Genomic DNA, 26,429 nt, shown 5'->3' with positions numbered 1-26,429 from the left:
CACTCAGTACATAAAGAATCGCCATGTTTCCGGTGCAATCTTGTACCTATTAAATTTTGTTCCTAAAAATATCAAGTTTTGGTCTTAAAGGCTGGTTGTCCTGGTGATGGCACTGAGGGTTCAGCCTAGCCTGGCGATGCTGCCTCCACTGTTGCGCTGCCTTGTCGTGCTGCTGCAGGCCATTCCAATCCTTGCGCTCATCCAACCTCTGTGGGGCCTTCAGCTGTGCCCAATCCATGCGATCACTGGCTTTCCTCTAATAACAACCTTTGGCATGTGTACTATAATCTCTTTAACTTTTTGCAATGTATCATTGTCATTTGATTTCTGCCTTCTCTGAAAGCTGAGGCAATTTTAATTCTGAATATGAAAAATACATATGGTTGCATATGGATTTGTAAAGGAAATGGAATATGACAAGGAACTGTGGAATGACAAAATAATATAATGCCTAATCTAACTTGAAAGGTGAAAAAGATGAACTGGAATGAAGCTGAAAGTATTCTTGAGGATTAGTTTACGTTGAGAGAACTAGATATTGCAAATAAAAGCAAGAGGGTAACTAAGGAGAGGGTAGGACCACTCGAGGATAAAGGATGGAATTTGCGCTTAGAGTCAGAGGATGTAGGCGGGGTACTAAACAAATACTTTTGGTACTCACCAAGGAGAAGATCGTGGTGGATAATGAGATTAGAGTTGGGTATACTATTATGCTGGGGCATTTTGTGATCAGGAAGGAGGTTGTGCTGGTCCCTGAAGAGCATTAAGATGGACATGGGCCTTATAGTTACAGAGAAAGTGTCGATAAAAATAAAGTGCAAGGGGCGCTATGAGGAAGGCAGATCGGAACTGTGCACTCTATGAGAGGACCGTTCAACAATGTGATAACAGCAGGGAAGAATCTGTTCCTGAATATGGTGGTATGTGCTTTCAAGCTTTTGTATCTTCTTCCCAACATGAGAAGGGACAAGAGAGAATGACTATGAAGTAAATGATCCTTGATTGTGTTGGCCCCTTTCCTGTGTCAACGTGAAGTGTAGATGGAATAGATGGCGCAGAGGCCGGTTTGCCTGATGGACTTGGCTACATTTACAACTCCCTGTAATTTCTTGTGGTCTTGGGCAGAGCTGTTGCCAAATCAAGCTGTGAGGCTTTCTATGATGCATCTGCAGAGATCGGTAAGAGTTGTGGAATCTGCAATTCTCTACCACAGAAGCCAGTTAAGGCCAAATCATTAAATAAATTTAGGACAAAAATATAAATGTATTCTTAAAGCCAAAGAGATCAAAGAATATGGAAAGCAAGCAGGAACAGGGTACAGAAGTGGATGATTAGTCATGATCATATTCAATGACTGGGCAAGCCCAATAGGTTGCCCTTTTTATTCTGTTTTCATATGCTTTGAAGTTGTGGTTCCCAGACAATTATTTCAATAGACAATAGGTTCAGGAGTAGGCCATTCGGCCCTTCAAGCCAGCATCGCCATTCACCGTGATCATGGCTGTTCATACACAATCAGTACCCTGTTCCTGTCTTCTCCCCATATCCCTTGGCTCCGCTATCATTAAGAGCTCTTTCTAACTCTCTCTTGAAAGCATCCAGGGAATTGGCCTCCACTACCTTCTGAGGCAGAGAGTTCAACTCGCTGAGTGAAAAAGATTTTCCTCATCTCTGTTCTAAATGGCCTACCCCTTATTCTTAAACTGGGGTCCCTTCTTCGGGACTCCCCCAACATCGGGAACATGTTCCCTGCCTCTAGCGTGTACAATCCCTTAATAATCTTATATGTTTCAATTTAGATCCCCTCTCATCCTTCTAAATTCCAGAGTATACAAGCCCAGTCGCTCCAGTCTTTCAACATACAACTGTCCTGCCATTCCGGGAATGAACCTCGTGAACCTACACAAGAGCCTAAACTGAAATTGGCATGAGTCTCCTACATGGTGCCATTTCAATGTAATTTATATACGCAGAATGTCTTCTGTTATGCTATGGTCTAATAAAGATGAAACAAAAATTATTTTCTAATAGAATAACTCAAATCAATGGTCACTTTCTTAAAAAAATACTGCTTAAGATACTTAATTCTCTGAAAATTGGGTGACACGATCAAGAACTGTTTAAAGTCTGTTATTCTCCTTTGGGTGAATGGTATGCAAGTTCAGCAGCTGCAGAGAATTTAATTGGGCTAGGTTTTGAGTCCATAAAATTGTAGGGAGTGCAGAGGATGTTTATATATCCCAACAGCATATTTTAAATACATTTATCAAAGATTGTTGTTAAGGAGGGCTGCATGGCATAACATATAACATATAACATATAACATATAACATATAACAACTACAGCATGGAAACAGGCCTGTCCGGCCCTACCAGTCCACGCCGACCATTCTCCCTGACCTAGTCTCATCTACCTGCACTCAGACCATAACCCTCCAATCCCCTCCTATCCATATACCTATCCAATTTACTCTTAAATAATAAAATCGAGCCAGCCTCCACCACTTCCACCGGAAGCCCATTCCATACAGCCACAACCCTCTGAGTAAAGAAGTTCCCCCTCATGTTACCCCTAAACCTTTGTCCCTCAATTCTGAAGCTATGTCCCCTTGTTGGAATCTTCCCCACTCTCAAAGGGAAAAGCCTACCCACGTCAACTCTGTCCGTCCCTCTCAAAATTTTAAAAACCTCTATCAAGTCCCCCCTCAACCTTCTACGCTCCAAAGAATAAAGACCCAACCTGTTCAACCTCTCTCTGTAGCCTAAGTGCTGAAACCCAGGCAACATTCTAGTAAATCTCCTCTGTACCCTCTCCATTTTGTCGACATCCTTCCTATAATTTGGCGACCAGAACTGCACACCATACTCCAGATTTGGCCTCACCAATGCCCTGTACAATTTCAACATTACATCCCAACTTCTATACTCGATGCTCTGATTTATAAAGGCAAGCATACCAAACGCCTTCTTCACCACCCTATCCACATGAGATTCCACCTTCAGGGAACAATGCACAGTTATTCCCAGATCCCTCTGTTCCACTGCATTCCTCAATTCCCTACCATTTACCCTGTACGTCCTATTTTGATTTGTCCTACCAAAATGCAGCACCTCACACTTATCAGCATTAAACTCCATCTGCCATCTTTCAGCCCACCCTTCCAAAAGGCCCAAGTCTCTCTGTAGACTTTGAAAATCTACCTCACTATCAACTACTCCACCTATCTTAGTATCATCTGCATATTTACTAATCCAATTTGCCACACCATCATCCAGATCATTAATGTAAATGACAAACAACAGTGGACCCAACACAGATCCTTGGGGCACTCCACTAGACACTGGCCTCCAACCTGACATACAATTGTCAACCGTTACCCTCTGGTATCTCCCATTCAGCCATTGTTGAATCCATCTTGCAACCTCACTATTAATACCCAACGATTTAACCTTCTTAATCAACCTTCCATGTGGAACCTTGTCAAATGCCTTACTGAAGTCCATATAGACAACATCCACAGCCTTGCCCTTATCAATTTCCCTGGTAACCTCTTCAAAAAATTCAAGAAGATTAGTCAAACATGACCTTCCAGGCACAAATCCATGTTGACTGTTTCTAATCAGGCCTTGATTATCCAAATAATTATATATATTGTCCCTAAGTATCTTTTCCATTAATTTTCCCACCACAGACGTCAAACTAATAGGTCTATAATTGCTAGGTTTACTTTTAGAACCTTTTTTAAACAAAGGCACAACATGCGCAATGCGCCAATCTTCCGGCACCATCCCTGTTTCTAATGACGTTTGAAATATTTCCGTCATAGCCCCTGCTATTTCTGCACTAACTTCCCTCAATGTCCTAGGGAATATCCTATCAGGACCTGGAGACTTATCCACTTTTATATTCTTCAAAAGTGTCCGTACCTCCTCTTCTTTAATCCTCCTAATTTCCATCACTACTCTACTTGTTTCGCTTACATCACATAATTCAATATCCTTCTCCTCGGTAAATACCGAAGAAAAGAAATTGTTTAATATCTCCCCCATTTCTTCCGGCTCAGCACATAGCTGTCCACTCTGACTCTCTAATGGACCAATTTTATCCCTCACTATCCTTTTGCTATTGACATATCTGTAGAACCCCTTGGGGTTTACTTTTACATTACTTGCCAAAGCAGCCTCATATCTTTTTTTCGCTTTTCTAATTTCCTTTTTAAGATTCCTTTTACATTCTTTATATTCCTCAAAAACCTCATTTACTCCCTGCCGCTTATATTTATTGTATATCTCCCTCTTTTTCCGAACCAAGTGTCCAATTTCCCTGGAAAACCACGGCTCTTTCAAATTATTATTCTTTCCTTTCCACCGAACAGGGACATAAAGTCTCTGTACTCTCAAAATTTCACCTTTAAATATCCTCCATTTCTCTATTATATCCTTTTCATAAAACAACAATTTCCATTTCACTCCTTTTAAATCCTTTCTCATCTCCTCAAAATTAGCCTTTCTCCAATCCAAAATCTCAACCCTTGGTCCAGATTTGACCTTCTCCATAATGATATTGAAACTAATGGCATTATGATCACTAGACCCAAAGTGCTCCTCAACACATACCTCCGTCACCTGACCCATCTCATTTCCTAACAGGAGGTCCAACACTGCCCCTTCTCTGGTAGGCACCTCTACGTATTGCTGCAAAAAACTATCCTGCACACATTTTACAAACTCCAAACCATCCAGCCCTTTAACAGAATGTGATTCCCAGTCTATATACGGAAAATTGAAATCACCCACAATCACCACTCTGAGCTTACTACTAATATCTGCTATCTCCTTACATATTTGCTCTTCCAATTCTCGTTCCCTAAAGGCAATTAAACATTTCCTTTTCAGAGCAATCTAGTTTTGTTTTGACAAATTAAGAGCACATTTCCTTCTCATATTGTTAATAATAATGACTTTGTTCTTGATGTTGTACGTGTAAATGCATCATTCAATTCCATTTTATTTTTTGATGTGGGAATAAGTGCAAGGAGTAATATTCAGGTCTCCTGATTTGCCGTATCAGCAATACAACTTTATTTGCAAGGATAAATTGGGCTGTTTGTGCCATTAACTCAAACTTGGCGAATATTGGCCCTTTTTCATCCATTAAATCAAGTTTTACTGTTAAGGTTTTAACAGCGATGTTGTTTCTGTTTCCCAACTCTTACTGGGTCACAATATTAATATTGCATAATTTACCAGAATCAAAGTCATGTTTACTTTGGACTAGAAACATGCTGATCAAGATAATAGTTGTAGACGCCTTCTGCAAATTGTTCCTCGGCTTTATAATGTACGGAAAACAAATAATACTGCAGAATCATGTACCTGAAATAAAATCAGAATTGTTGGATATATTCAGGCAGTCAAGCAGCTTCTGCAGTCTCAACACCCAGTGTATGCAGATCTTAACTTTTTCAGTCATAGAGTTGTGAATCTGTGGAATTCTCTGCCTCAGAAGGCAGTGGAAGCCAATTCTCTGAATGCATTCAAGAGAGAGCTAGATAGAGCTCTTAAGGATAGTGGAGTCAGGGGGTACGGGGAGAAGGCAGGAACGGGGTACCGATTGAGAATGATCAGCCATGATCACATTGAATGGCGGTGCTGGCTCGAAGGGCCGAATGGCCTACTCCTGCACCTATTGTCTATCATATCATTCAAGGCCACTGTGCTTTACCTTTCCCTTTGTTATCTTCCCACACCTCTCCCAATCCTTCCGAATTTGGCGGAAAGTTTCCGCTTCTTTATTTCATTTCCGCCATTCCGAGTTTGCCTCACATTTTTCCGCAAAACAGTCAGTCAATGCAATTCGTCAATTCGGTCGCTAGCGGTCGCTAAGGGTTCTGCGAGAAGTCCCCCTGCCCTGGAAGTCTCCCCGAAAATGTGGCACCTAGGCTGGGCAAGGCAGCCAATCTTGACCTCATCGGGACTTCCATGGCCGATCGGTGGGTTGAATTTGCAACCTGTGGCTGGGGCTCTGGAACTCCAGCCCAGCTGGAGCCAGCATACCTATCCCCATAGCCGATTTCCTTGGCCAGCTGGATAAACCAGCAAAGTTCTGGAACCAAGAGTGCCAGAAAATCAGTGTTGGAACTGTTGGAACTGTAATGAGTAAATATTAAATTTACGTGCAAGATTATATAACTACTAGACCAAGTGGACCCGTTGGGCCCAAACCTCTCCTGCATTGATGCAGCACCCTCTCCTCCCCTTTGCCCCCCCTTGCCCCCTTCTCTCCCCCTCCCCCCTCCTAGCCCCACCCCCCTCCCTCACATCCCCTCTCCCCTTCCCCTCTCCCCTTCCCCTCTCCCCTTCCCCTCTCCCCTTCCCCTCTCCCCTTCCCCATCCCCCTTCCCCTCCCTCTTCTCCTCCCCTTCCCCTCCCCGTCAGCTACCCCTTCCCCTCTCCCTTCCCCTTCGCCCTTCCCCTCCCCCCTTCCCCCCATCCCCCTTCCCCTCCCCCATCCCCTCCCCTTCCCTTCCCCTCCCCCTTTCCCCCCCTTCCCCTCCCCCCTCCCTTCCCCCCTTCCCCTCCCCCACTCCATCCCCCTTATCCTCTCCCTCTCCCTCCACCCCTCCCCCCTCCGTCTCTAGGAGATAGATATAAACTTTAAAATGTGAATAACTTTAAAAATATAACACCGATTTCAATGAAACATCTTCCATTAGCACCAAAGGGGCGACAATGAATAAGGTGGGCCTAAAATTGTCGCGCTATCGTGTATCGTTTTGGCTGTAGTTCAGGAACAAACAAACAAACAAACGAGAGTTTTAGTATATAGATATTAATTAATTAAGACGGCGTTAAAATATAAAACACAGCAGAAAAGCCAATTACCACCTTTTTGGGCTGATTATCAATGAATGTGCAAATTTACTTCAACAAGTACTTCCGCATGCTTAGTCGAATCACATATATCAACTCTTTCTTCATAATAGTCATACATTTTATGACCATTGTTCTTTTATTCAATACCAAGAGAATTGGGATGTGTAAGGAAAAAGCAAAATAGAAAAAACAAAACAATACAATTTTTTCTTTGTGTTGCAAAAAGTATCTCTGATCAATAACCTTTCTATAAATAGCAGAAAATACTCATGATAGACCTGACATTGTACATGTAGTCCAAGAACTACAGACTGTTGGAAATAATAGTCGTTTTTCACACATGAATGTAGCACAACGCATATGCGCATTTGACTTGCATACTTTTTTTTGCTCAAAAGTTGCATTACGCACCATATTATGAATTTTGATGTAAAATTCTGAATTTTGGACATCAAAATTATGAATTTGTAAAATCAAATGTTGGGATGTCTGCTCCCACCAACTGCCCAAATCCAAGCCTTTGATGTGTCGGAAGGAACTGCAGATGCTGGTTTACACCGAAGATAGACACTAAATGCTGGAGTAATTCAGCGGGTCAGCCTCATGAAGTCCATGAGTTCTGCATGGGTGCAGGAGATCGCCCCAAAACTTCACCTATTCATTTTCTCCAGAGATGCTGTCTGACCCGCTGAGGTACTCCAACATTTTGTGTCTATCCTAGTCTTTGATGTTACATTGTGTTACAGTTTCTTCAGGGAGCAACAACAATGATGTAATTGTAGATAGACACAAAACGTTGGAGTAACTCAGCGGGATAGGCAGCATCTCTGGAGAGAAGGAAGGGTGATGTTTCGGGTTAAGACCCTTCTTCAGTCTGTCCCGCTGAATTACTCCAGCTTTTTGTGTCTATCTTAGGTTTAAACCGGCATCTGCAGTTCCTTCTTACACAATGTTATGCAGGCAGATTTGTTAACTCTTCCTTATTTTCTCCTTTTGGGCTTGCCTGTTGTAACACATTCATGGTTGACTTCCCACAATATACTTGCTATAAACTTTAAGTCATGCAAAACTCCACTCAGTAAATTGTTCCATTCGTACAAACATCAATCCCATTCTTGCTCTGTTTGGGACCTATAATGACACGCAGTGAAGTTAAGGGCAATTTTTAAAAATCGCAACTTTGTTTTAATAGCACTCAATTGCTTGGCCCTTCCCTATCCCTAAAATCCTCTTGCCCCTTAAAACGTCTTGTTATCTGCACTCCTCCAGTCCACACTTTAGAACCTTTTGATTTTAGACAATAATGTTATGGACTAATCTCAAGATATTTGTCTTCCTGGTTAGAAATGAACCACATCTTGTAAGTAAAGGAGTGGTGGTGGAAATGATTGAGATCATTGATGTTACACTCATCGTTTCCCTTCAAATCAAGAGGTGTTGCTATTTTAATTCGTAAGGGTATACCATTTATAAATACTTCCTCTATAGTCGACACTGAAGGTAGATATGTTATATTAGTGGGAGAACTATATTCTACAAAATTGATATTGGTGAATGTCTACGCACCAAATTTTGATAATCCGTTATTTTTTAAAAAAATATTTAATACCATTCCAGAATTTGGACAATATAATTTGATAATTGGAGGAGATTTAAATTGTACATTAGATCCTTATTTGGATAGATCTTCAACTCAAAGGAAAACAAAATCCAAGTCGTGTGAATTATTAAACTCTTATATAAATAATGCAAATATAAAAGATGTTTGGAGGATTGATAATCCTTCAGGCCGAGAGTATTCATTTTATTCACCTGTGCATAAAACTTATTCAAGAATTGATTATTTCTTGGTGGACTCCAAACTTATTCCTTATACGTATAATTCAAAATATCATAATATTATTATATCCGATCATGCCCCTTTAACATTTAGGGTAAAACTCCAAGGAGCAATGGGGAAACAGACTAATTGGAGATTTAACCCGCAAATCTTAAATGAAAAAGCATGTTATGACTATCTTAAATCGCAATTTGAGATTTTTTTTAACGCAAATGACCTTCCTGAAACACCTGCGTCCCTGCTTTGGGAAACATTTAAAGCGTTTGTGAGAGGATGTATTATTGCTTTTCAAGCGTCTCAAAACAAGAAGAACCGAGCTGAACAGAATGACCTGGAAAGTCAGATAAGACAGTTAGACATAACAAATGCCATCGCTCCCTCTATTGAAATACATAATAAAATTGCAGTTCTCAAATATAAGTTAAATTATATCCTTTCAGCTCATATTTTAAGGCTTTTTCAATATACTAAACAAAAACATTTTGAATTTGGAGATAAACCACAGAAATTGCTAGCACGTCAACTCCGTAAATTAGAAGATGATTCTACAATTCATAAAATTAGATCAGAAAATGGAGATTTGCTTAAACTACCTAAGGATATTAATCAGAGATTTTTGCAATTTTATCAGTCATTATATTCATCAAAAATAACAGATACTTCGGCGCAGATGCAAAAGTTTTTGCAGGAATGTAACCTTCCTGGTTTGAATGTGAGTGATAGAAATTTACTGGGCGCAGAAATAACTATGAAAGATGTTGAAGAGACTATTAAATCCATGAAAAATGGGAAGACTCCTGGCCCTGATGGCTTAAATAATGAGTTTTATAAAAAATTCAGTGGTTTGATCTCTCCACGTTTGCAAACTGTATATAGTCACGCCTTTAAACAACAGAGATTGCCACAAACTCTGACTGAATCAACAATAATCCTCATTCCTAAAAAAGATAAGGATTCTGAAGACCCTGGTTCGTATAGGGCGATAGCTCTTTTAAATACTGATCAGAAGATATTAGCGAAAATCTTAGCTCAGAGATTAAGTCTAGTTATAGACAAATTGATACACCCCGATCAATCAGGCTTTATAGCCAAACGATATTCATTTTTCAATTTGAGACGCTTGTTTAATATAATTTATTCAAATAGATTATTAAATGAAGATTTAGCAATCATCTCGCTAGATGCTGAAAAAGCATTTGATCAAGTAGAATGGCCTTATCTTTTCTCAGTGATGGAAAAATTTCAACTAGGTGAAAATTTTTGTGCATGGGTGAAACTTTTATATACATCCCCAACAGCTAGAATATTAACTAATCAAATGCTGTCATCTAAATTTCATTTAGCTAGGGGTTGTAGACAAGGATGTCCACTATCACCACTTTTATTTGCCCTAATTATAGAACCACTTGCTGAGAGTATTAGATCAAATTCACATATTTATGGCTACAACACTAAACATACAACCAATAAAATTTCTTTATATGCGGATGATGTATTAATATATATTACAAAGCCAGAAATTAGCATTCCGAATTTATTAAATCTCATAACTCAATTTGGTTCATTTTCAGGTTATAGAATTAACTGGTATAAAAGTGAAATTATGCCAATAATGGAGCATAATCCGGCCATACTTCAACAATTTCCTTTCAAAATTGCCTATGAAAAGTTTAAATATCTTGGAATTTACGTGACTAGGAAATATACTTCTTTATTTAAATCAAATTTTCCTCCTTTACTTGTTAAATTACACAGAAATATCCAATTTTGGAAAACACTTCCTATATCATTAGTTGGTCGTAGTAATGCTATAAAGATGATCTTTCTGCCACAGCTACTATACTTATTTCAAGCAATTCCGATCTACCTTCCAAAAAAGTATTTTTTAAAAATTGATTCAATTGTTACTAATTTTATTTGGGACTACAAGACTCATAGAATAAATAAAAGACACTTATGTAAGTCTAAAATTAATGGAGGAATTGCTTTACCTAACTTTTTATTTTATTATTGGGCGGTTAATATTAAAAATATAACCTGCTGGTTGGATGATTCTGATCAACAACCGGATTGGTTAAAGATGGAGAAAGAGGATTGTTTACCATTCGATATTGGTGCGATCCTCTTAGCTCCAATAAATTTAAATAAAAAAACATATGGAGGTAATTCCATTATACATAGTGTTATCCGTACCTGGAAACAATTAAAGCTTACGTTAAAATTGAGTAAATTATCTGTTTTCCTTCCTATTGCGAATAATCCTTCTTTTAAACCGTCTGTCTTAGATAGAGGCTTTGCTCAATGGAAAAGTTATGGAATCAAAAGGGTGGGAGATCTTTATCATAAGGGAACTTTTCTTTCGTTTCAGGAGTTACAGCAGAAGTACGGATTACATGTTAATAATTATTTTAGATATTTACAACTTAGAGATTATGTAAAATCACACATGCAAGAATATAAGTTTAGAGGTCCAGAAATACTTGATGTATGCCTGAATCGACATTATAACTCAAATAAATTAATATCTTTTATTTACAATATTCTCCTTGACATTGACATTCCGTCATCAGAATCTTATAGACGAGCATGGGAGGACGAATTGAATCAAGTTATAATGCAAGATATATGGGATGAAAGTTTACAACATATACATCAATGTTCATTGAATACTAGACATTCCCTAATACAATTTAAAATAATACATAGATTACATTATTCGAAGACGAAATTAAATAGGATTTTTCCTAGTATCTCTCCTATGTGTGATAAATGTCAATTTCAAGAAGCTAATTTAACTCATATTTTCGTAACTTGTATAAAAATGCAAAACTTCTGGTTGGAGATTTTTAAAATAGTTTCTAAAGTTATTAATAAAAAATTAGATATGGACCCAAAATTAATTATATTAGGATTATCAGAACATACTACAAATTTTACAGTAAGCCAGGTACATTTTCTTGATTACAGTCTAATAACTGCGAAAAAACTAATACTTAAATTTTGGAAAAAACCAATAACCCCCACAATTAAAATGTGGACTATGGAAATGACAGAGACCCTGCATTTGGAAAAAATAAGGTTTGCCTTAATCGACAAACCTGAGTTATTTTTAAAAATATGGTCTCCATTTATTGAATTTTTAGAAAAGTAAATGGGCTTGGCACAGGACTAAAATAAAAAAAAAAATTTAAATAAAAAGTTGAAACTTGAGTTGGGGGTTGGATGTACAGCTGTGGTTTTTGTCTCCCGGATCTACTCCCGTTAATTTTTATTGTTAGATCCTTTTTTTTTTTTTTTTTTTTTTTTTTTTTTTTTTTTTTTTTTTTTTTTTTAACCCTCTTACTCTCTCTCTCCCCAAGTTTATAGTTTTATATTTTTATTTTTACTTTCTCTCTTCAAAAATTTAAAAATTGAAGCTATGTAAGAACTTTGTAACAAATGTGTTTTTTCTTATTTCGATTTGTACATATGCTTTTCAAAAAAAAAAAAAAAAAAAAAAAAAAAAAAAAAAGGAAATGATTGAGATCTAGATTGTTTTCAGTTGCAGAGTTCAGATCCCAGTGAAACTGTTGGGTAATTAAATTCAAACTTTAATAAATACAAGTAATTATATGAATATGAAGGGTCTCGACCCGAAACATCACCCATTCCTTCTCTCCAGAGATGCTGCCTGTCTCGCTGAGTTACTCCAGCATTTAGTGTCTACCTTTGATTTAAACCAGTATCTGCAGTTCCTTGTGCAGTTCCTTCAAGATGGAAAAATTATAAAGATGGGGTATGTTGTATATGCGATCATCAGTCAGGCCATTGAGTACAGGGGTCAGGAAGTCATAGAACATAGATAAGTATAACACAGGAACAAATCCTTTGGCCCATTACGTCTGTGCCGAACATAATACCAAGGTAAACTAACCTCATCTCCCAATACGTGATCAATACCCTCCATTCCCTGCATATCCATGTGACTAATCTAAAAACATCTTTAAAAACACTGTTGTATCTGCTGCCACCAGCATCCCTGGCATACCCCACCCCACCCACTAAAGAAAAACTTGCCCCACACATCTTTAAACTTTGCCGTTCTCACCTTAAAGATATACCCTCCAGTTATTGTCCCGCTGAGTTACTCCAGCTTTTTGTGTCTACAGTAATTAAATGAAACTGGAATAAAAGAACAATCTATCTGGTTCATAAGGTCCAGAAGACAGTCTGGCAGCCTCATTAGGTTAAATCTTTGTTTCTCCTATTAAATTGACTTTTAACTGCTTTCTGAAGTAGGCTTGCCAACCATTTGGGTCAAGACAGAATTAGGATTATCAATAAATCATCTTGCTAATGGCTCTTAAACCTGCGATCAAATAAATATGAAATATAATGCAGTCCCGAAATGGCATTTAAATGGCAGTTAATTATTAAGCAATTATGATTTATCTAATCTTTTATTGAAAATTTTATCGTCTGGAATAAGTCGCAAATTTTGTCTGGAATACACTCTATATTAATGGATCTGGACTACAATGTATTTAGAAACACAGAAAAATTATGTTGGCCAATCAGCTCCTCGAGCTTGCTCCATCATTTGGTATGGCTGATCCTCTATCATTAACTGAAGCCAGTTTAATTTAACAGTTCAGGCAGCATAAAATTAACCAATGTTTTTAGGGCATTAACAGATGGAATTTAATCTTGAGTAGTGTGAGAAAATGCATTTTGGCAAGTCAATAGGGTATGTGTACACTAAATGGTAGGGCACTAGGGAATGTTGTAGAACAGGGAGACCTGGAGTTCAAATCTATCATTTCCTGAAAGTGGCAACATTGGTCATTAGGATAGTGAAGAAAACATGTGGCGTGCATAGATTTGCACGGATTTGGGCAAAGAATATATTAATTGTGACGATACGTGGCAACTTTACAAAACACTGAATAGGCTGCACTTGGAGTACTGGTGACTCCCACATAGCCATTTGGGTAAGGGAAATTCATCCTAAAGGAATTAACAAATCATTATCTAAAGAACTTGAGTGGCAGAATAGAATTTGCTCTTTTGACATTTCTGTGAAAGTATTGTAAATAAGTAAACATAAAATCAATACTTCTTCAACCCTCATTTCTTGATGCATGCACATGGCTTTGTATTGTAGAAAATTGAGATAGAGATAGAGACCATTTCTAAGAATGCAAACTTTACATAACACTGGGGTAATCTGCATTATGTGTATTTCTGATTGCCGCACTATATGAAGGATCTGATTGTGCTGGAGAGAATGCAGATTCACCAAGATGATGCCTGGATTGGTCGACTTTAATTATGGGAAGAGATTGAATAGGCTGGGTTTGTTTTCCCTGATGTGTGGGAAGCTGAGGGGGTGACATGAGAAGTATATAAGATTATTGGGGCCCTAAATATGGTGGATAGTCAAACCATTTTCCCCTATGTAGATTTGCAAGTTCTTTTTACAAAGTGAGTGGTTGATATCTAGGACACTCTACTGGAGGGGGTGGTGGAGATAGATATAATTACAATGTCTAAGAAAGATTCAGACAGACACTTAAATAGGCAATGCGTAAAGAATATGGTCCTAATGCATGCAAAAGGAACTACTTTCGTTTAGTTTAGAGATACAGTGCGGAATCGGGCCCTTCGGCCCACTGGGTCCATGCTGACCAGCGATCACCTTGTACATTAGTTATAGTTCTAGGGCGGCACGGTAGCGCAGCGGTAGAGTTGCTGCTTTACATCGAATGCAGCGCCGGAGACTCAAGTTCGATCCTGACTACGCGTGCTGTACTGTAAGGAGTTTGTACGTTCTCCCCGTGACCTGCGTGGGTTTTCTCCGAGATCTTCGGTTTCCTCCCACACTCCAAAGACGTACAGGTATGTAGGTTAATTGGCTGGGTAAATGTAAAAAATTGTCCCTAGTGGGTGTAGGATAGTGTTAATGTGCGGGGATCACTGGGCGGCACGGACTTGGAGGGCCGAAAAGGCCTGTTTCCGGCTGTATATATATATATATATATATATATAGTCTTACAATCCAGGGACAATTTACAGAAGCCAATTCACCTACAAACCTGCAAGTCTTTGGAATGTGGGAGGAAAATGGTTGACATGACATGGTGGAACAAAGAGCCTGTTGCTGTGCTGTGTGACTTTATGACTCTTTAATGCTATTATTTTAGTATTGAACCAAAATGATTTATTGTGTTGGAAAACATGCATCTGCGATCGATCAGTGCAATCGTAGGATAGTACAAAGCCATTAATGCTGATCTAATAACTTCAAAGAATAGAAATGCTCAGTGACAGCAGACTCTTGCAGCTCTTGACTATGCAGTTAGTCCTGTACCTAGCAACCCAGAACAAAACTGCATAGTGAACTTCTTTGGATAGTGAATACTGAAGAAATGTCTAACTTTCACAGCATTCCTGAACACTGCTCTGACAGCACAGGCGTGCTTTTACTATAAATTTTGTGAAAGATCTTTACAACATATAGGGGCGGCAAGGTGGCACAGCGGTAGAGTTGCTGCCTTACAGTGCTTGCAGTGTCAGAGACCCGGGTTCGATCCAGAGTACGGGTGCTGTCTGTATGGAGTTTATACGTTCTCCTCGTGACCTGTGTGGATTTTCTCCGAGATTTTCGGTTTCATGCCACACTCCAAAGACATACAGGTTTGTAAGTTAATTGGCTTGGTATAATTGTCAATTGTCCCTAGTGTGTGTGTAGGATAGAGTTAGGGTGCGGGGATCACTGGTCTGTGCAGACTCGGTGGGCCGAAGACCCTGTATTTCTAATAGTTTATCAAAAAGGAATGATGTTGAACCTGTAAATATTTTCAGTTCAAGACTAACAAGGCAACGAAGTAAGAATTTTGTTTCACAAATGAATTTCTTTAATTAATTCTCTGAATTATTTTGTAGAACTAAGATATTTTTTGGCATGGGGTTGGTTGTACTGTGCCTAATCAATCAGGAGACAGCCTGGCAAGTTACCCCCAGCTTTGTGTGGTTAGTGGCGCGAGTAGTTCACCGCTAACTTAGGCAGGCTGGGTGGAATGCATGGTGCCTGTTGGAGGCCACTGCATTATTGATTGAAACTGTTTCAAAGTCTCTGTGCATGTGGTTTCTATTTCTGTTTCTATTTCTGTCCAGAAATGGTTTTGCTTTCGTGTTGCCATTGTTAAGGTTTGTTAACAGGCAAATTATAAACTGGAAAGTTCTAATATCAGATAAGCTCTAGTGGAGAAACAGCAGCCAAGGGAGCCATTGGGCCATCCTCTTGGCAGTGACAATGAGGTACCTTGAGGTACCTTGTCCAACTCTTGATTAATCAACATATTTATTAACCAGCACCAATCAAGTCTGGCATATGCCAGATAGTCAAATATTTACTGCAGTTTACTCTTAGAAACTCAGTATTCCTCTTTGTCTTTTCTGTATATTATATATATAGCCCTGATTTTTCTTCAGCTCTTTCTTAAAAATTCTTACTATTCGGTTTTGTCTACTGAGAGTGGCGAGTTGATGTGGTTAGGAAGAAGACTTGTTTTTACGAGTGATGTGATGGCAAAATGGTGCAGGCAGTAATTCTGCACTGCAGGTTACCCGCATAATATTTGTCCATGGTGCTGTTGCACAACACAAAGTCGAACCAAAGTCTTTCATCCCATCAATATCGATGTGTCCTCCTTCACCTTCCTGCTATAAATACATAAAACCGATGAGAGAAGAATTTAAAAATCTATCAAAGGGCACTGCAGTATTCATGAAAAAACCCATTCATAGGCAAGGTTTTAATATGATAGCCTAGCTTTGTAGTTTTGCAATAACTAGATGTGGATGACATATACCTTTTCCAGTGTAACTTTTTGTGAATTTTGTTTAGTTCTTAATTTCATTGGAAATTATTTACCTGCTTCAAAATGCATCAGATAAGTGGATATAGCTAAAGCTCATGGAGATTTAATGAGAAATTCTGGGTTAAAAATTGCAACAAATTAATATAATATAGGTGTTATATTTCAATTTCCAGAGTTAGATTTCACTATGCTCATGAGTTAATGTTTGTTTTGATAGTTAAATAATAACATTTTAGACAATAGACAATAGGTGCAGGAGGAGGCCATTCGGCCCTTCGAGCCAGCACTGCCATTCAATGTGATCATGGCTGATCATTCTCAATCAGTACCCCGTTCCTGCCTTCTCCCCGTACCCCCTGACTCCACTATCCTTAAGAGCTCTATCTAGCTCTCTCTTGAATGCATTCAGAGAATTGGCTTCCACTGCCTTCTGAGGCAGAGAATTCCACAGATTCACAACTCTATGATTGAAAAAGTTAAGATCTGCATACACTGGGTGTTGAGACTGCAGAAGCTGCTTGACTGCCTGAATATATCCAACAATTCTGATTTTATTTCAGGTACATGATTCTGCAGTATTATTTGTTTTCCGTACATTATAAAGCTGAGGAACAATTTGCAGAAGGCGTCTACAACTATTATCTTGATCAGCATGTTTCTAGTCCAAAGGAAACATGACTTTGATTCTGGTAAATTATGCAATATTAATATTGTGACCTAGTAAGAGTTGGGAAACAGAAACAACATCGCTGTTAGGCTCAACGATATGCTACATATTTAAAAACCTTAACAGTAAAACCTGATTTAATGGATGAGAAAAGGCCAATATTAGCCAAGTTTGAGTTAATGGCACAAACAGGGAGGGAGGAGGAGGAGGGAAGGGGAGGGGGGAGGGGGGGGGAGGGAAGGGGAAGGGGCGGAGGAGAGGGTGCTGCACCAATGCAGGAGAGGTTTGGGCCCAACGGGTCCACTTGGTCTAGTTTAAAAGAAAACCCACTTGCATCAAGTACACCACGCAGTCCAAGATATTTGCTCCAACTTCAACTGATCCTTTCAGCCTGTCCATTATTCCTTTTTGTCTTCTGCTTATCTATTTTTTTCTCCTTAATGCAACCATGATTAATGCCTCAAATATGGAATCACATTTGGCAGCATATGGAGGTTATTATGGCGCAACCTCGTGGGATATTAGTTGGGCCACACCTGGATTACAGTGTGCACTTCTGGTCACCACTCTAGATTGGAGAGGTGCAGCAGAGATTTACCAGATGTTGCAACTTGGGCAAAGGGCCTATTTCTGTGCTGTATATCTCTGATTTCTATTACTTTCTAAAACAACCCTACAGAATTGCACCACCTTCCCTGGATTGCTTTACTTTTCTAATCCCTTCCAGATTCTAATCTTCCAAGCAAAATGCACCAGTTCACACTCGTCTATATTGAAACTATTATTGCCAGTTACTCCCCCATTTGGTAAGCGTATTAATGACTTAATAGACTTTGCCACCTTCGTTTTTAGCAGGAACTGCACCTTCCAATTTTGTGGTGTAAATTTTGAAATTGCACTCTGATTCCTGATTCCAGTGGAAGTTGTGTAGAACAATGGTGTCACTGTAGAAAGCTAAAATGCTGGAAAAACTCAGCAGTTCTGCCATCTGTGGAGGGAGAAAGAGATATGAAGGTCCTACATTTTCTGTTTTTATCCCTAATCTCTGTTTCATAGACAGTTTATTATCCTGATTTGATAGCTGTATGTCTGGTGTGTAACCATCTGCAGAGCCATTTGATCTGCTATTATCAAGTGGTACATCAATTGGTTTTAAATTAAGTGCAAGGGAAATTTGGGAGGGCCTGGGTCCTGAAAAATATGGCGTGGCAGTGCTTGGTGGATGGTGAAATGAGGCTGGGACAAAGTGGCTGCCAGTAATCATTAGTGGGATGAAGAAGCCTGTGATCACCAGTTGATGGGATCAGTGGTTAGGTGAATGATTAGATGCAGATGGCCTAGTTGGGAATTGGCTGGTTGAGAGGTTGGGTGTCTTCTCAGGTGATCAATTAGTTTAGTTTAGTTTAGAGATACATTGCTGAAACAGGCCCTTTGGCCCACTGAGTTTGTGCCGACCAGCGATCCCCGCACACCTACATTATCCTACATTGACTAGGGCCAATTTACAATTATACCGAGCCAACTAACCTACAAACCTGTACGTCTTTGGAGGGTGGGAGGAATCCAGAGATCCCTGAGAAAACCCTCTCTGGCCCACAGGGAATACATACAAACTCCATACAGACAGCACCCGGAGTCAGGATCCAAACCGGGTCTTCGGCGCTGTGAGGCAGCGCACCACTGTGCCACCCAATGTTTAGGAAGAAAGATTAGGTGGTATGGTGGGGGGAGGTGAGGTGAGTTAGTTTACTTTGCACAAACTTTTTCTAATGAAAGAGTATTTAAAATAATGCAGATTTCCAATTATATACTTTACACCATAATCCATGAATTTCCAAATGAAGTCAATTCACAGAAAATGGTCCAGCCAGTTGTAATATCTTAGATTTTCCTAAGTGTTGACAACAATCCTCTGGCAACGTGCCTGCAATGATCCACACACATCTCCAACAGAAATGTTGATATGAAATCTATGAGAAACTTGGACTGATTCCCATAGCATGAGTGCTAGCTCTTGGCCAAGGCAGACATTAACGATGAAATCCACCACCTTCAATGCTTCAGGATGGTCTTTGATCATATGAGGAACTGGTTTTGAAGGCCAATAACTCAGATCTAATACAAATCTCATAATCTACTGGGCAACAGTGGGGAAGAGATACAATTATCTGCAATATCCTCCAAATTCACAGCAAGGGTAAATAAGTCAATGTCAGTCCCCCCAGGGGTATCAACACCAACAATGTGGGTCTAGCTACATTTATTTGGTTATATTAATTGGGCCACATCATTAATGTGCTGAACAACAGACTCCTGAAACAAACACTCTATTCTCACTATAATCTGAAGATGATCTCTGGAGAACATCCCTGTCCATGTTCTCCAGAGATGCTGCCTGACTCACTGAGTTACTCCAGCAATTTGTGTCTATTTTGACTCTATTCTGAGCTTGGCGGGAAGCAATTATCAAGTGGATAGAGCAGGAGATTCAGGATGTGCCTCCAATTTCCTTTCAGAGTACACAGTTCCCACGTGCCACTTCAGAATTCACAGTCATCCTTGATTGCAAGAGAATGCCCAAGAAGACATCACGATCTGTAGATGGCACAATAGTCTGCCAAAGCAGTCAAGGTTTTTTGAAGCTTTATTCAGAAATATTTTAAAAATGTTGAAAATCAAGTCCAATTTTTAAAATAAGCGATTAAAAATGAAAAAATCCTTTAAATATTTTTAAATAATTTGCAAAAGAATGCAGCTTACTTCATTTTTACTCTCTTCTTGCAGCTGTAAAATCTCCAATCACATGGACATTTGCAGATACTGTGCCAGGTCAATTGTGGCAGCACAGCCAAAAGTAGATTTGCTGTTGTAAGTACTGGGGAATCTCAACAAGCTGCTGCTCCAGCAATTAACTCCATGCGGAGAGGTGGAACTGAGGTTGAAAACTGCTGGTAGAGTTTGTACAGTAAGTTTGGGACCTCCAGAAATGTACAGAAGTCCTAAATCCTGCTTGCACAAATATAGATTTCTGCATGGGGCTTTCATTGACAATTGTCAACTGCTGGCAAGATGCACTGTTATCCAGGCCAATGTTTTACACCTACAGAAAGGATGTGTGTTTGACTCAAGTATAAAAAAATAAAATGTCTGTGAATGATTTCTGGATGGCTCAGTGTTTTATTCTCAATCAGGGTGCTGTTATAATGTGGAAGACAATATATCCAATTAGTGCACAGCAAGCTCCCACAGACAACAACGCGGTAATTTGACCATATAATCTCTTTCTTTCCATATGGATTGTGTCCTAAATATTAGGCAGGATACAATAAATAATTCCACTCCTGTTCTTCAAAAGAATGGTGTGGGGTACATTTATTTGAAAACAGATGGAGCTTCATTTTAATATCTCATTGAAAAGGATTGCTGTTTCTCCAGCAGTGTGGCATTCTCCACGGACTGCATGATGGATTGGTCTGGAAAGTTGGAACATATAGCAAGTTAGTAGGAGGCAGAGGCTGGTAATGCAGGGTTGTTTGTCAGATTGGAGGCTTGCAACTGGTGGTGTGCCGCAGGGGCACCTTCTTATCCCAATCATTAATATTAATGATTGGGTTAAGAAGGTATGTGGCATGATTGGTAAGCTTGCATCAAAACTAGTGGTATGGTAGTCAGTGAAGAAGGTTGTCTAACATTACTGCAGGATATTGCTCAACTGGAGAAATGAGGTAAGAGAACAGTAGAAAGAAATTATCATTTAAATGGATAGTGATGCATTTTGGGGAAATTAATCCAAGCCAGGACTTAAACAGTGAAAGGCAATCCCCTGGGAAATGTGCTGAGCAGAGAGACCTCAGAATACAAATACTGTTGTCAATGTGAAAACAGGTAGACATGGTGGTGAGGGAGTTGTATGGCACGCTTTCCTTCATGGCTGAGCCATTTGCTGCTGAGATGTCATGTTAAAGATGTACAAACAATAGTTAGGCTTCACTTTGTGTATTGAGTGAAGCTCTGGTTACCTTACCATAGGAAAAGCCTGGTTAAGTTGGAGAGGATACAGAAAAGATTCACAGGGGCGGAACCTGGATTGAAAGTCTTGAGTCATTAGCAGCTGAAATGAGCTGCCAGATGCGGCAGTGGAGGCCTGACAGTAACAACATTTAAGATGCTTCTGGACATCAATGATCAAGGTGTAGTGGGATATGGAATTAGTGCAGGCAAGAGAGATTAGTATAGGTAGGCATGACAGTTGACATATAAATGTGGGCTGAAGCTTTTGTCTGTGTGCTGTACAGTTCTGTGACTCTATGTGTGAGCCTAAATTATTGTGCATGTGTACAGAGTGAGGCTTCAACCTATAATCTCATTCAAGAACAGTACTTGAAACCGAGCCATGGCTGAAGTACTAAGAGCTGCCAAACTCTTGGTACTTCAGCCATTTTTCAATGTTCTATAGATTCAGGATCAGTTCCTGTGGATTGGAGGATAGCAAATGTTATCCCACTTTTTAAGAAAGGAGGGAGAGAGAAAACGGGTAATTATAGACCAGTTAGTCTGACATCAGTGGTGGGGAAGATGCTGGAGTCAATTATAAAAGACGAAATTGCTGAGCATTTGGATAGCAGTAACAGGATCATTCCGAGTCAGCATGGATTTACGAAGGGGAAATCATGCTTGACAAATCTACTGGAATTTTTTGAGGATGTAACTAGGAAAATTGACAGGGGAGAGTCAGTGGATGTGGTGTACCTCGACTTTCAGAAAGCCTTCGACAAGGTCCCACATAGGAGATTAGTGGGCAAAATTAGGGCACATGGTATTGGGGGTAGGGTACTGACATGGATAGAAAATTGGTTGACAGACAGAAAGCAAAGAGTGGGGATAAATGGGTCCCTTTCGGAATGGCAGGCAGTGACCAGTGGGGTACCGCAAGGTTCGGTGCTGGGACCCCAGCTATTTACGATATACATTAATGACTTAGACGAAGGGATTAAAAGTACCATTAGCAAATTTGCAGATGATACTAAGCTGGGGGGTAGTGTGAATTGTGAGGAAGATGCAATAAGGCTGCAGGGTGACTTGGACAGGTTGTGTGAGTGGACGGATACATGGCAGATGCAGTTTAATGTAGATAAGTGTGAGGTTATTCACTTTGGAAGTAAGAATAGAAAGGCAGATTATTATCTGAATGGTGTCAAGTTAGGAGGAGGGGGAGTTCAACGAGATCTGGGTGTCCTAGTGCATCAGTCAATGAAAGGAAGCATGCAGGTACAGCAGGCAGTGAAGAAAGCCAATGGAATGTTGGCCTTCATAACAAGAGGAGTTGAGTATAGGAGCAAAGAGGTCCTTCTACAGTTGTACCGGGCCCTGGTGAGACCGTACCTGGAGTACTGTGTGCAGTTTTGGTCTCCAAATTTGAGGAAGGATATTCTTGCTATGGAGGGCGTGCAGCGTAGGTTCACTAGGTTAATTCCCGGAATGGCGGGACTGTCGTATGTTGAAAGGCTGGAGCGATTGGGCTTGTATACACTGGAATTTAGAAGGATGAGGGGGGATCTTATTGAAACATATAAGATAATTAGGGGATTGGACACATTAGAAGCAGGAAACATGTTCCCAATGTTGGGGGAGTCCAGAACAAGGGGCCACAGTTTAAGAATAAGGGGTAGGCCATTTAGAACGGAGATGAGGAAGAACTTTTTCAGTCAGAGAGTGGTGAAGGTGTGGAATTCTCTGCCTCAGAAGGCAGTGGAGGCCAGTTCGTTGGATGCTTTCAAGAGAGAGCTGGATAGAGCTCTTAAGGATAGCGGAGTGAGGGGGTATGGGGAAAAGGCAGGAACGGGGTACTGATTGAGAGTGATCAGCCATGATCGCATTGAATGGCTGTGCTGGCTCGAAGGGCTGAATGGCCTACTCCTGCACCTATTGTCTATTGTCATTTGAATTATTTTACGAGGCAGGACTGTTTGGGTTTGAATATTTATTTGCATATTTTTTGGCTCGGTCAATTTTTGAAACCGTAGCCCAATATTTGCATTAGTGGAGTGCCTTGTGGTGTGTCCACAACTTTTCCTCTTTTCTGCAGCTCAAATAAATGTTGGAGGGGCAAACTGAAAATGCTATCAAAGATCCTTGGAGCATTTAGAACTAACAATCCAACTCCTTAACCACAAAGAAGAAAACACATACATTTTTAATTGATTAATTCAGGTACTAGAGAACCGTAATGTAATGTATATATTAGTGTGTGCGTGAGAGATCGTACCAAAGGGAAGAAAGGCATTATTTGAACATTTTGAAAGAATCCCTGAGAATAATTTTCTGTAGGCGTGAGAGCAACCATACTTGTGGACTGAAGTCAATGAGTAGAGACCGAAGATAGACACAGACATCTGAAGTAACTCGGCTGGATAGTCAGCATCTCTGAAGGGAAGGAATGGGTGATGTTTCGGGTCGAGACCCTTCTTCAGACTGCGAAGACTGTACAGACGAGTAGAGACAATCAAAATATAATTAAAGGGGTACTTGTGTGGGTAATTATTAACCCATTTCCTCCAATAATTTTAAATGGCTACTTATTTCAAATGTCAGCAATTTGGAGACTGACATTGAGGTTTTCTTTGTGTGAGGTATTTGGATTTAAAATATCAGGTCAGAGCCATAGAATCATACAGCACAGAAACAGGTCCTTCAGCCCAACTTGCCCATGTTGACTATGTTTGGTAATTTTTTTAAAGTGTACCTACTACGAACTGTTTAATTGTTTAATAGCTCAAGAGCTGATTCAGCACTGCTGCTGAGATGTAATATCTTTTGAACTGATTCACATCATTCACATAAAAATACATCTAGATATAGTCAATAAATAAGAGCTAGGCAAATGTTCCCTGAAATCCTTGGTCCTGTAGCTAAATTTGGGAGCTCACATGGCAGCTATTTTGTGAATTTTATGAATAGACCAAAAACCATCTTCACTTGATTAAGGCTGTTTCTTATTTGGGAGCGAAATACAGTACGTTGTAAAATAATAAACATTATAATTCATTCCTTCCAGTGAGTTAGCATTTCTTCCTGGCAAGATCAGGTAGTGATGAGAAGAAAGGGCTAACACAAATGTGCAATTCTGAGCTCCAGTGGAATAGCCTTGAGTTTCAAATTAAGTCTCAATATGCTGAAAATTGTGAAACCTGAATACTGTCCCCGTATTTGTTATAAACAGATTTATTATAAATAGCAGCTCTTGGAGAATTCTTCCTTAATTCCTATCATCTCCCTTCTGCTGCTATCTACTCAGCGGCAGAAGGCTTTTAAGATCAAATGCTCAATCCTCAAAGTGACTTGCCTTTAGCATCCCCAAGGCCTTTCTGGTATTTGCAAGCTGGAAATGTGATGGAGTCCAGTTCCCTAGCTCAGATAAGTTCAGCCTCAGCAACATTTGAGAAGCTTTACACTGCCCAGCACAAAGTAGCTTGCATAATGGCTACCCCAGACATTACCCTGAATATTTACTCCCTCTCAGTTTGTGCCATTCATACGATACATTGCAGTAATGGGACATGGCTTCTTTGACAATACCTTCTAAACTTGTGACCTTTACCACATGGGACAGCAGCATGTCTCTTCTGTAGCAGAAGAATAACACCATGAGCACATTTCTTTGCTGTTAATGCCTCCGATAGTGACGAAAAACTGGAGGTGAGGTGCTGTGCTGACATTCTTGAATTAATTGTATTGTTTTTTACTCTGTTTGCCACCTGACATTGGACCAGATTGATAGACTAAGCAGTGGGAATGCCGGCAACAGAGGCTTCAGGTGTGGATAGTTGTCAAAGCCCCCTGGAAAAGATTGTCATCTAGAAGACAGTGGGTAGTGGGATCAGAAAGGATCATAGATCTGCAACAAGAGTCATAGATTCATAGAGCTGTACAGCATGGAAACAGGCACTTCAGCCCAACTTGTCCATGCCAACGGTTGCCTTACCAAACGCCCCACTTACCTGAGCCTGGTTTATATTGCACCAAAACCTTTCAATTCATGTACCTCTCCACATGTCCTTTAAATTGTACTCGCATCTACTCGCATCTACCACTTCCATTTCCAGAGGTAATCGATTTATCAAGGAACCTGATATGCTGGACAAGGCAAGCATTCTTAATTCTCTAGGTTCACTGGTGTGTAAAAAAAATCGTTATTTAACAACTGGATCCAGACATTTAGCTTATTTGGTGCCTCTGAAAAATTCAAATCACTGCCAAAATATCTGAAAAGGAGCCTCATTTGAATATAATTCTGGATTTGACTCACTGTGACTGTGATTCGAATGCCCATCATAGTTAAAGTAGATATGGCTAAATTCATGATGCATTGAGGGTGAGCTTCACAATGTTTTCAATTTTTATTCCCCTCTGTTAAAATTATACTTTAGTATAACTGAGAATGTTGAATGGAGATGAAAAATGTTCCTTCCCAGAGAAAGGAAAGAATATGTGAACTCACTCGACTTAAAGACTTCCAGATGTCTTTATTAAAGAAGACTTAATAGAAAGCTGTGGTAATAATTTCATTTATATGGTATTGCGCAACAAACTCTTCTATGCTCTTCACATAGTGAATTACATTGAATATAATTAGGGTGCCAGTTATCTGAAGGCTCACCCTTGAGGCTCATAGTATTTCCAAAGAGATAAACATTATAACTAACATTTTCTGCAGATTTTTTTATTGACATTACATTCTGTTTTCTGAATTTAGATCTGTCTGTTGCCAAGAGGAAGTTTGCAGAATCATTAAATGAATTTAAGTTTCAGTGCATTGGAGATGCGGAGACGGATGATGAGATCTGCATAGGTGAGTTTCATTTATATTCTATATACAGCATATGCTCTGTGGGAAGCTGCACAAAATACCAAAGGGATGAGAGCAAATTGGTGGCCTGTTTTACTGGTTCTTGATTTACATTGCCTTAAATACCTTTGGTAGTTGACTAACAGAGTCAAAATGGGGCATGACTGGTGAATAGAGTAATTGAGCATAGAAACAGGCCCCTCGGCCCAACTCGTTCATCCTGTTTCCATTGATTATCCTTGAGATGTTTCTACAACTTGATTGGAGTCCACCAGTGGTAAATTAAATTGATTGGACATGATTTGGAAAGGCACACGCCTGTCTATATAAGGTCCCACA

The 26,429-nt window shown here is 39.6% G+C and overlaps 1 protein-coding gene across 2 annotated transcripts in view; it reads left to right on the top strand.

Moving 5' to 3' along the window:
- The window catches only part of LOC144600054 (rho GTPase-activating protein 26-like), a 133,790-nt gene that overhangs the window by 14,991 nt on the left and 92,370 nt on the right, over positions 1-26,429 (top strand). For both annotated transcript variants that reach the window (XM_078411415.1, XM_078411416.1), the window contains exon 3: positions 25,998-26,093. In XM_078411415.1, coding sequence (XP_078267541.1) covers positions 25,998-26,093 — 96 coding nt within the window. The remainder of the gene's footprint in view (positions 1-25,997; positions 26,094-26,429) is intronic.

This window comes from Rhinoraja longicauda, chromosome 14 (assembly GCF_053455715.1).
Source record: "Rhinoraja longicauda isolate Sanriku21f chromosome 14, sRhiLon1.1, whole genome shotgun sequence".
Lineage (NCBI taxonomy): Eukaryota > Metazoa > Chordata > Chondrichthyes > Rajiformes > Arhynchobatidae > Rhinoraja > Rhinoraja longicauda.
The sequence above is the reverse complement of the archived record's forward strand: the minus strand, read 5'-3'. Positions and strand labels throughout refer to the sequence as shown.